The following is a 12,219-nucleotide window of genomic DNA, read 5'->3' on the forward strand; positions in this document are numbered from 1 at the left end:
GCATCTGTTTGTTGGCTGCATTTTAACATTTTAATATTTTACTGTTTCAATATTTCAGTGTTGTATTTTAATCTTGTTTTTAAGTTGTATTCATTCAACTTGTTTTATTATTGCTTGTTAGCCGCCCTGAGCCCGGCCTTAGCTGGGTAATAATAATAATAATAATAATTGTCTTGGGAGACAATGGAGGAGTGCGCCTTTGAGGGTGAAGTCAAAACTGTTGAGAGTTTACAGTGGTAGAGGATACAGGAGAGACATGTTTGTTTTTTTAAAATATATTTATTGAAGTTTCAAAAATTATACAAAAAAAAAACAGTAATAAAAACAAAACACCAACACAAAAAATGACAAATATAAAAAACAAAATACAAAACTAAAAAGCATTTAAAAACAAGTAAAGTTTCATTCCCTTATTTTCTTATAACTTACTTCCCCGACCTCCTCGTACCTCCCCTTTCTGTATTCCAATTTCTAATTATTAATTCAACAAATCCTCTCCCTTGATTTTCATTTAATTTTTAACCTTTCTTTTCTTTTTACTTAATCATTACAGCTGAAAACCACTTAATTTCTAAACCAACATCATTCTAACATTCATTAATTTTGTAATGTTTCCTAAGATAGTCCTTAAATTTCTTCCAATCTTCTTCCGCTGTCTCTCTTCCCTGGTCTCGGATTCTGCCAGTCATTTCTGCCAGTCCCATGTAGTCTATCACCTTCATCTGCCATTCTTCCAAAGTGGGTAGATCTTGTGTCTTCCAATACTTTGCGATGAGTATTCTTGCTGCTGTTGTAGCATACATAAAGAATGTTCTATCCTTCTTTGGCACCAATTGGCCAACAGGAGAGACATGTTTTGTTGCAGCGGGGGCAGGTGGAGGGGTCCAGTTGTGATCCTGCAGATCCACCACGGCGTTTTTTCTCTCCCAGCAGTCATTCCTCTTCTGGTCACTGCCAGCCTCCATGTCACATTTGCAAACTTTCCCTAAAACCTCACCTTCCTTAAACAGCAACAGCCCGATTTGCAAATTTATTTATTATTTCCTTCCTTGGTTGAAAGCCAAGCCCTCACCCGGAAGACTTCAGATTCACTTGAAGACTCTTTCTCTCTTCAACAACACAAGACCCAGACCTAGCACTTCTTTGATCCCTGGGGGCGCCCCTCAGAGAGTTGAGTGCTAATTCATTGTAAGTACAGCTAATCCAACTCCTGCCGCCCAGACTGATTACAGTGACTTTCCTTTCCTCTCTTTCTTTCTGATTTTATATCGTAGTTAGCACCTAATCCTCCTTCAGTCCTGCAGGCTTTGCTATGTTATCTGCTCGGCTACAATATGGTGAGAGAAAGCAAGATTTCCAGGGGAAAGTATTAAGGAGGATTATATGGAGATTAGACCAGAATTAGAATGAGAGACAGACAGACAGACAGGGGGAAAATGTCCTCACAATGCTACAAGTCATTTGCAACAGGAATTTTAAAATTTCAGCTTTTGGAATGTGTTGTTTTGCGATGGAGGGGCATTTGAGACTCCTTCTGTTCACTTAGAATGGAGAAGGCTTGGTGGACAACAATATCTTCCTCCCGCCCTGACATCTTTGGGACCATTTATTAAATCTGCATCCTGATTTGCTTGCAAAAGCTTCCTCGGTCTCGTTCTGATTTGTTTGCGAGGCGCTTATCTGGCAATGAGCATTCAGCCTGATTTGCTTGTGGGGTGTTTGCATGTCTTCCCAATTAACCTTCCGTTCATCCCACGCTTCTCAAAATTCTGGAGATCAGGCAGATCCCGAATCCAAGACGTATTAGCTGTTTATGTTTGTGTGTCTCATTTCTCAAACGGATCGCCCCTGTGCCACCCGATTAAAATTCACAGGGCATCCTGTATTGGTTTCAAGCTTACCTTCCTCAAAGGGTGTTTCTGGGCCTGCTGGCATCCTTGCAAGGTTTCCGTGCGAGCTTCTTGGCTTTTGAAATGAGTGTGCATCAAGAACTCTGAAGTTCAGGGCAAGGGGCAAAGTCACATATTACGGAGGTGCAAACTCAGCTCTCTCTCTCAAGGTGGACAACTCAGTTGCTGAGAGCGGGGTGCTGATTGTTGCTGTTACGGCTAAAATCTGGGTGCGGGGCTACACTGCCACCCAGCTCGTCGGACTAAGTGTCCGTGGGTCCCTGCGGAGGAAAATGAGCTCAGCCGGACAGGAGCAAAATGCGGAGATCCAAGGTTTATTGCGCAACAGGTTCAAGACGAGATTGAACAGCGAGAAAGGGGTGACATGAACTTTTGAAACTCCCTCCATGCCCCAGAATACAGTGCAAAATACATCCAAGTTACATCATGAATACATTAAGGAAAGGTTGGGTTACACAGATTACATCATGAATACATTAAGGAGAGGTTGGGTTACACCGGATTAACATATGGAGGAGGGAGGGGGGAATATGCAGAGCTGGAGATATGCGCAGATAAGCGCTTCCTGAGTGCCGGTGATGGGAAGACAATGGTCCATGTATGCATAGTCTGTCACCTGGCATTGCCCGGAGGAAATGTTTGGCAGAGTGATTTGACAGGATTAGGGTCTTGACACCTTACTTGAGGGATTATGGAGGACAGGGGAGGGGTGATGGAGTCCTAGAGAAATTGAGCAAATATATTGTAGCGAAGAAGGTGAAGAAGACATGCCCCCCCTTCCGTAACATTGCAATGCGTCCAAGGGAACGGGGGCAATTGGCAGACCCCCCAGCTGGCTCCAGCCCACCAGCCAGCAGCCGGTCAAACTCCAGTCCTCAGTTCTGCATCAAAACTGTGACTTCAGAAGCCTTTCAGAAGCTGAACATGCAAGCCAACAGAGATAACAAATTCTTCGCGACGGAAGGGCAGACAGAGGCATATGTAAAGCATATTTACAAGCAGTTTATTCAGTACAGTGGTACCTCGGGTTAAGTACTTAATTTGTTTCGGAGGTCCATACTTAACCTGAAACTGTTCTTAACCTGAAGCACCACTTTAGCTAATGGGGCCTCCTGCTGCTGCTGCGCCGCCAGAGCCCAATTTCTGTTCTTATCCTGAAGCAAAGTTCTTAACCTGAAGCACTATTTCTGGGTTAGCGGAGTGTGTAACCTGAAGTGTATGTATAACCTGAAGCGTATGTAACCCGAGGTACCACTTTATAGATCAGGACAAAGGAATAGATTCGTGTCCAAGCAAGAAGGCATAAGGCAAAAGCTATACATAAATGGAAGTTCCCAGCAAGCTGTGCTGGAAGGTAAACAGACATGTGACATACAACAGCTCCATACATCTGTTTAGGTGAAACAGAACATCAATATCCTAACATTGAGAGCGGGGTGCTGATAACACCAAGTTTGCAGGTTTGATTCCCCTTATGGGATACCTTCAAACTCCTGCATTGCAAGGGTTGGACTAGATGATTGCCGGGGTTTCCTTCCAACTCTGAAAAAATACTGTGATTCTAAATTCTAATTCTAAGCGTCACCTGTTTGACACACGTGCTTGCCAACAAGTACGTGTTGCATTTGCATTTTACAACAGTACATTGCTACTGTAAAAGAAGATCATTAGCCCATCCAAATGTTATATGCAAAGCAGGCTTTTGCAGTTTCCAAAGCTGAGCCTTTTGCGCCAGATCTTATGACTCCATCAGGATCCTGGGGCGTGGTCTAAGCAAGCTTCCCCCAATCTGGTGCCCTCCAAATGCTTTGAACGAAAACTTCCATCATCCTTGTCCATGGGTCACGTGATCTTATGGAGAGCTTGATGAAGAATGCAGTGCGACTCGAAAGCTTGCACGCTGAATTGTTTCTAGGCGCCCCGCAAGGTGTAATACTTCCCCTTTTCTCCCCCTCTCTTTTGCTTTCTCAGCTTTTTGTCGGGCACAAAAGGGAAAGCACATATTTGTCACATATTTGCCGGGATGTTCACCACACCGGCACTCTGATTAGTGGCTTCTTCACAGATGCCCTGCGATAAAGACAAAACACATCGTAAGTCCAGAATTGGAAGACGTAAGCGGCTTTCCCCCCCTTCGCCCCAGATTTGTATATAATTATTTGACATCCAATTACAACCAAATTATTCTTGCTCCAACTCATAAAATAAATAGAAATCTATTACTGCGCCTGACGATGTCGTGCAGCACGCTTGAAATTAATAATACAGATTTCTTTCTCTATTGATGCCGCAGACAGTCTCTGCCCGCCCGCCCGATGGTAGTTTATTCTCACCATGTTCCACTGTCAGTGAACAGCTAAATTACTATGTTGAAAGATTAAGGAGCCCATCATCTCTCTTTCAGCAGGAGAATCCTTTGAGACATCCCTCTGCTGAGAACGAAAGGTTTGCAAGATGCCTGCTTTGTGAAACTGTGTCTCAGATATTTTGGGTGCTCTGATGTCTGATTTTGCATCCTTGGGGGCTTTTCTAGCTCAGCAAAGCTTGCTTGGGGGGCTAAAACCATCTAACTCCTTCCTGGGATGTTCAAAATCATAGCAGGAATTTGCGTTATACAGTGGTACCTTGGTTCTCAAATGCCTTGGTACTCAAACAACTTGGAACCCAAACACTGCAAACCTGGAAGTGTGTTGTCAGAGTCACCCGTTTGGTCCCAGCTCACAAGAGACCCAACTCCGATCCGGTTTATTTACAGAAAGTCTTTATTGAAGATCATGGTTGCATTTACACTCCATCTCTGTGACTCTACATCTGTACCGTTAGATCGTTGAAGTCCCCTCTGAATCTGTCCCGCCTCGGCACCAATTTAAGAGGCTAGCCCTGGACCACCTCTTCCTCTCCTTCCTTTTCCGCAGGGTCTTTCTGCCCCCCTGAGTTCCCCCTCTCCGGGACTCGCCCGAGGCTGAATCCTCTGACGCCTCTGCCCCCCTCCTTCTCGCTTTAGGGCCGGGCTCCTCCCCAGGGCTCTCCTCACTTCCGCGCGCCTCTACCTTTGAACTTGGCGCGCGTACGTTGCTCCTGACCTTTCTCTTGACCGCTACACTGCTCTCGGTGCTGCTCTCCACCCCTTCCGGCTGAGCGCCCTGCTCCGATCTCCTTCCCCTGTCTCTCTCCTGCTCTGCTCCCTCTGACACACTTGTAACTCCACCCCCTTCACTCCGTTCCGGCTGAGCAGCCGGCTCCTGCCTCCGACCCCCACTGGGGCTTCTCCCTTCTCTCCCCTGCTCCTCACTGTTTCCCCCTTGTCCCCCTTTCGGTCTGACCAGGGGAGCCCCCTTTTGGGAATCCTCTGACTCACTGGTCAGACTCATGGAGAACCTTTGGGCATCGTCATCCTCCTCCTCATCTCTCTGGGATTCTTCCCCCTCGCTCTCTGTCTCCTCCCCCATCTGCTCTTCTCTCCCTGAAACCCTGACATCCATCCCCCCCTCGAAGCCCCCCCTTCCCCCCTCCCGCTCGCCGGGGGCCGGTTGTGGAAACTGCGGCTCTTCGGGGGTAGGCTCAGGATACAGGTCGTCTACGTCAATGTTCTCTGCTGGCAGTTCTGTGTATGTGTATTCGAACTCGGGTTCTTCCCCCAAATGCTTCTCAGTCTCTGCTTCCATCGCTACTTCCTCCGGTGCTGCCCGCCAAGGACCTATCAGCCACCTCTTACGCCATTCCTCCTCTGGCTGCTCCTCCCACCAATAAGGGGTTTCCGTGTCCACCCCCGAGCACGATCCCCTGGGCGGGCTTGATTCTGGTGTTCTTTCCTCGGGGGAAGAGAAACCCCTGAACGTGCTATCTGACAATGTGGGTGTGAAAAGCCAGTCATCAAAGTACTCAGCTGGCATGGGTCTATGTGGGAAAAGTGCATGGAACTCTTCTTTCAAAAGGGGTTCGTCTAACTCGTAGCCTGGCACCCAACTATTAGCAGTGGCTGGTGTGCCCTCCCTGGCGAGAAAGTATTCAACCCCCTCCTCCCCCCATCTCGAGTCCAGTATCTCTGTGACCTCGTTAAGGGGTTCGGCTCTAGGCGACCTCCCCTTCTTTGGTGCCCCCTTGCGTGGGTCTGGTACTGTTTCTGACTCCTGAAACCTGTGCGGGGCCTTGTAGGGAGTGAGCACCGACCTATGAAAGACCGGGTGCACTCTGGAGCCTTCCGGAAGGGCCAGGCGAAATGCTACTGGATTGATCCTAGCCTCAACTTGGTATGGTCCTAGCTGCCTGTGTCCTAGCTTCTTCTTGGCTAACGATTTGGCTGGCATAGCTTGGGCTGCTAACCATACCCAGTCCCCCACCTGGATGTCTTCTCCCGCCCTTCTGTGCTTGTCCGCCTGCACCTTATAGGCCTGCTTGGCCAGCTCTAAATGTCTCCGCAGCTCCTCGTGCACCTCTTGCAACTCTGCTGCGAACTGGTCGGCTTCTTGAGGCACCCCCTCTCCTGGCGCTATAAGCCTCGGAAAGGTTCTGGGATGACGGCCATTATTCGCGAAGAACGGTGTCACCCCGGTCGATGCGTGCTTCGTGTTGTTGTAGGCAAACTCAGCCATCGGCAGGTAATCCACCCACGCTGCTGGTCGCTGATTGGCGTAACACCTCAGGTACTGCTGCATGATCGCGTTGACCCTCTCTGCTTGGCCGTTGGTCTGCGGATGTCTCGCCGACGCTAGGTCGATCTTGACGTGCAGGATACCCAGAAGCTTCTTCCAGAAGTTGGAAACAAATTGGCGCCCCCTGTCGGACAGGACGGACTGCGGTAGTCCATGCACTCTGAACACGTGGTCGATGAAGAGTTTGGCGGTCTGTTCTGCCGTCGCCACCTTGGCACAAGGAATGAAGTGCGCCATCTTGGTGAACAAGTCCACAACCACCAGCACCGCCGTCTTGCCCCTGGAGCTGGGCAGGTCAGTAACAAAGTCCAGTGCTACCCTTTCCCACGGTTGCTGCGGCGTTTCCAGCGGTTCCAACAATCCCGCTGGTTTCTGGTGTACTGGTTTGGACCTCTGACAGGTGTCACACCTGGCGACGTAATCCGCCACCTCTCCCCGCATCTGGGGCCACCAAAAGTCCCTGGCCACTAGTTCTATCGTCTTCTCCTTGCCGAAATGTCCCGCACTGGGAGCGTCGTGCAATTGCTGCAGAACCTTTGCGCGAAGTTCGTCATTAGGCACGTAGAGGGCACCCTTGCGAGTTAAGAGTCCGTCCCGCAACTGGAACTCATCGTCTCTCTGCGACCCCCTGCGCAGCTCCTCCATCTTGGACTGTGCAAATTGATCCGCTTGCAACGCTCGTCGCACCGCGTCCAGGTCGACTGCGATAGCCGCGCACGCCCACGCCTGCGGTGTGAAAATGTGCTTCGCTGCGATTGGTGTCGTCTCCTCCAGGTATTGCGGTTTCCTGGAGAGTGCGTCTGCTATAACATTGGAGTCCCCCGGGATGTATTCTATCTTGAAGTCGAAATCTGCAAAGAATTCTGCCCAGCGCATGTGTCTTTGGGTCTGCAGCTTTGCCGTTCGCCAATACTCTAAGTTCTTGTGATCCGTGCGGACTTGCACTGTGTGCTTGGCTCCTATGAGGAAGTGCCGCCACGCTTTGAAAGCTGCATGAATGGCCAACAGCTCCCTGTCCCATATGGTGTAGTTCCGCTCCGTCTTGCTGAGCTTCCGGGAGTAGAAGGCACCCGGCCTCCAATTGCCTTGCGGATCCTCCTGCAGAAGGACGGCTCCAACCGCTCTGTCGGACGCATCGGTTTCCACTCGCATGGGTCTGCCGGGATTCACGTGCAGTAGCTGTTCCTCGGAGGCGAAGAGGCTTTTAAGCTTCCGAAAAGAGCGCTCTGCCTGTTCCGTCCAAGCGAACCTCTTCTTTTTGGAACTGAGGGTGTCCGTGATTGCTGCCGTCTCATTGGCAAAACCTTTGATGAATTTGCGATAAAAATTGGCAAATCCGATGAATCTTTGGACCTCCTTCCGATTGCGTGGGCTCTTCCAGTCCAACACCGCTTGGACCTTGATTCTGTCCATGGCCAGCCCCTCGTCGGACAGCTTGTAGCCAAGAAAATCCACCTCCGTCACATCAAACTGGCACTTCTCCAACTTGGCGTACAGCCTGTGCTCCTTCAACCTCTGTAGGACCTCCTTTACATCCTTCTCGTGAGCTTCTGGCGATTCCGAGAAAATCAGGATATCGTCGAGAAAACATACACACTTCTTGTAGAGGAGTCCCGCCAGCACGTGATGCATAAATGCTTGGAAAACGTGGCTGCCATTTTGGAGACCAAACGGCATAACTCTGTATTCATACGTGCCTAGAGGCGTGAACATGGCAGTCTTCCACTCATCGCCCTTCCGGATGCGGATGAGATTGTACGCTCCACGCAAATCCAACTTGGTGAAGATCTTACCCTTCCTAACGGTCGCTAGGAGGTCGTCAATCTTGGGCATGGGAAAGGCCTTGGGCTTAGTCAGTCTGTTTATGAACCTGTAATCCACCACGAGTCTTTTTTGGGGCGTGTCTTTTTTCTTCACAAAGAAAACAGGACTGCCTCCCACTGCCTTGGATTCCTGGATGAACCCGCGCTTTAGATTATGCTCTATGAACTCTCTGAGCTCTTGCATCTCGTCCTCAGACATGGAATACAGCTTTGCAGTTGGCAGCTGCGCCCCTGGCACCAGGTCGATCGCACAGTCGTAAGGCCTGTGAGGCGGCAACTTGTCAGCTTCTTTCTCGCAGAAAACCTCCAAGAATCCCTCGTACTTGTGAGGCACTGCCTGCACCATGCCCAGGTGCAGTTGCTGCTCAGCTCCTTCCTCCTGATTGGGTTGGATGCAATGCTGAGCACAATACGATGAGCAGAAGGTGATCTGCCGCTGGTACCACGCTACAGCGGGACTATGTCTCTCCAGCCAACTCATGCCTAACACAATGGGTGTGTCTGACAGGTGGGTGACGTTGAAGCTAATGACTTCCCGATGATTTCCAATCTGCATCACCATGGGAGGCGTCTGCTGCACAACTTGCCCTCCCAGCAATTTCCTGCCGTCCACTGTGACCACGTTCAGGGGGGTCGTCGCAGGCAGGAGCGCTATGCCATGCTGCTTGACAAATTGCATTCCCACAAAATCCGCGTTGCTTCCTGAATCAACCGTGATCGGAACTTCCAGGGATTGTCCATTTGGCAGCTGAAGGGTTGCAGTGAGTTGCACTGCTGGCTTGGGGGGTAAAGGGTCTGTGCGTTGCAAGGGTGCTGGGGACTGTTCTACAGATCCGCCTGGCTGAGCCCCAGTAGCTCCGCCTCCAGCCAGGCACTGTCGTTTCCCTGAGGCTGCTCCGTCTGCACCACTTCCGCTGACACTGTTGCTAGAGCTGCAGTGGCTTCTGGAGCCTCTGGGGGCACTCTTTCGCCATATGGTGTGCACTGTCACAGATGTAACATTTCCTGGTCCCTCTAGGCGGCTTCGCCTTCACTGCACCGGAAACAGGGGCTCTGGATGGTGTCTGAGCCCTAGCACCACCTATTTCCATCGGCTCTTCACCTTGCCTCCCCAAGGGCGAGGGGTGCGACTGGTTGAAGTCCCTGGGGACAAAAGGGGGGGGTTGTCGCTGGTGCACGCGCCTGGGGTCCCTCCCCCTCGTGCCACGGGCGTCCCTCATGTCGGATTCCAATAGCCAAAGCCCGATGCACGACATCTTCCAGGGTCTGGGGTCTATCCCCCCTGGCGATCTCATCCTTGACGGGGGGGCTAAGCCCCTCCCAGAAAAGATCTCTGACTGGTTTACTATCCTTCTCCCAGCCCAACGCAGTTAGCAATGCAAAGAACTTGGAGTGATATTGACGCACAGTGGCTTTGCCTTGTCGCAGTCCGTGCATCTGTCTCCGTGCAATATCCACATCCACAGAGGACTGGAAACAAGCATCCATCGCTTTAATAAATTCATCAGAACTGCGGCGGGCAGGGCCATCTTCGCGCCACAAATTGCGCAGCCAAGCTCTGGCCTCCCCATGCAGATGCGAAATTATGAACCCCACTCTCTCCTCCTCATCCTTAAAATCATGACGGAGTAAATGCAGTGCATACACGATGTCCGCCCTGAAGTTAGGGTAATCTTGAAGGTTGCCATTAAAGTGCGTAACTAGGGCGCCCCCCCGCCGTCCAAGTGCAACGCCCTCCGATCTGGACCCCGGGACCCCTGCCCTGGCCGCTTGCTCCCACCTTGTTCGCAGGTCCTGGCAAGCCTTGTCCAGTTCGTCATTCTTCTTCTGCGATGCAATGACTGCAGCTGTGAGCTCGGTAACTTGATTCCGCAGCGTAAGCAGCTGTTCCTCCGCGCTCATGGCTGCTCCCGGTGGTGAGCTTTGCAAAAAAAAAAATTTTTTTGCGTTCTTGAGAGGGGACTTACTGTCAGAGTCACCCGTTTGGTCCCAGCTCACAAGAGACCCAACTCCGATCCGGTTTATTTACAGAAAGTCTTTATTGAAGATCATGGTTGCATTTACACTCCATCTCTGTGACTCTACATCTGTACCGTTAGATCGTTGAAGTCCCCTCTGAATCTGTCCCGCCTCGGCACCAATTTAAGAGGCTAGCCCTGGACCACCTCTTCCTCTCCTTCCTTTTCCGCAGGGTCTTTCTGCCCCCCTGAGTTCCCCCTCTCCGGGACTCGCCCGAGGCTGAATCCTCTGACGCCTCTGCCCCCCTCCTTCTCGCTTTAGGACCGGGCTCCTCCCCAGGGCTCTCCTCACTTCCGCGCGCCTCTACCTTTGAACTTGGCGCGCGTACGTTGCTCCTGACCTTTCTCTTGACCGCTACACTGCTCTCGGTGCTGCTCTCCACCCCTTCCGGCTGAGCGCCCTGCTCCGATCTCCTTCCCCTGTCTCTCTCCTGCTCTGCTCCCTCTGACACACTTGTAACTCCACCCCCTTCACTCCGTTCCGGCTGAGCAGCCGGCTCCTGCCTCCGACCCCCACTGGGGCTTCTCCCTTCTCTCCCCTGCTCCTCACTGTTTCCCCCTTGTCCCCCTTTCGGTCTGACCAGGGGAGCCCCCTTTTGGGAATCCTCTGACTCACTGGTCAGACTCATGGAGAACCTTTGGGCATCGTCATCCTCCTCCTCATCTCTCTGGGATTCTTCCCCCTCGCTCTCTGTCTCCTCCCCCATCTGCTCTTCTCTCCCTGAAACCCTGACATGTGTGTTCTGGTTTGCGAACCTTTTTCAGAAGCCAAACGTGTTCCATTTTGAGTGCTATGCTTCCAATTTGAGTGCCACCCTTCCGTTTTGAGTGTTATGCTGAGGTCTGTCTGTTTCTGCTATTTATTTTGCATTTTTTGCGGCTCTTTTTGTTTTGTTTTTCTGATTGTGTGGAACCCAGTTGAGCTACTGATCGGTTGATTGTGTGACTGCAGTACATGGTTTATTGCTTTCATTTTACGGATCAACGGTCTCGTTAGTAAAATTCATGCAAAGTTGCTGTTTTAGGCGTTGTTTTAAAAAAGCCTGGAACGGATTGATCTGTTTTGCATTACTTTCTATGGGAAAGAGCGCCTTGGTTTTGGAACAGCTTTGGTTTTGGAACAGACTTCCCGAATGGATTAAGTTTGAGAACCAAGGTACCACTGTTCAGAGTCAGCCTTTTGGCCCATCTAGTACTGCCCACACTGACTGGCAGCAGCTCTCTGGCATTTCCGGCAGGAGTCTCTCCCAGCCAGACCTGGTGATGTCGGGGATTGAACCTTGGACCTCTGGCATGCAAGGCAGACACTCTACCACTGAACTACAGGCCTCCGTCGAGGGCTCAGAACATAAGAAGAGCCCTGCTTATCATAGAATCGCAGAATTGTACAGGACCCCAAGGGTCATCTAGTCCAACCCCCTGCAGTGTAGGAATCTCAGCGAAAGCATCCCTGACAGATGGCCATCCAACCTCTGCTTAGAAACCTCCAAGGAAGGAGAGTCCACAACCTCCAGAGGGAGACCATTCCACTGTCAAACGACTCTTACTGCCAGAAAGTTATTCATGGTCGGACCCTCATTTCATGTAACCTGATGTCAGGTGTGTGTGTGCAGGAGCCAGGCCTGTGACCAATAGGACTCTTCAGGTGTTGCTGGACTACAAGTCTCAACTTGGCTGATCATTGGCCACTCTTGGCAGGGTTGATGGGAGTTGTAGTCCAAGAACATCTAGCGGGCAAGGCTCAAGGTGTTACTATATAAAGCCCTTAACAAACTTGGGACCAGTTTAACTAAAAGATCGCCTTGCCCCCACTTGA

At 50.7% G+C, this 12,219-nt stretch overlaps 2 protein-coding genes across 5 annotated transcripts in view; one reads left to right on the top strand and one right to left on the bottom strand.

Moving 5' to 3' along the window:
• TBPL2 (TATA-box binding protein like 2) overlaps positions 1–12,219 on the bottom strand; it is a 276,663-nt gene that overhangs the window by 220,069 nt on the left and 44,375 nt on the right. The gene's annotated exons all lie outside the window — the stretch shown is intronic.
• SLC35F4 (solute carrier family 35 member F4) overlaps positions 1–12,219 on the top strand; it is a 130,497-nt gene that overhangs the window by 78,220 nt on the left and 40,058 nt on the right. The window contains exon 1 of one of the 4 annotated variants that reach the window (XM_081912952.1): positions 971–1,188. The exons of 2 other annotated variants lie outside the window; for them this stretch is intronic. Coding sequence is in view for 1 of the 2 variants with exons in the window: in XM_081912950.1 (XP_081769076.1) it covers positions 3,976–4,003 (28 nt within the window). In the remaining variant the exon portion in view is untranslated. Of the gene's footprint in view, positions 1–970; positions 1,189–3,948; positions 4,004–12,219 lie in introns of those variants that run through there. One more of the 4 variants, XM_081912950.1, reaches the window with a different exon arrangement.

The sequence above is a fragment of the Podarcis melisellensis genome (assembly GCF_964234715.1).
Source record: "Podarcis melisellensis genome assembly, chromosome: 1".
NCBI lineage: Eukaryota > Metazoa > Chordata > Lepidosauria > Squamata > Lacertidae > Podarcis > Podarcis melisellensis.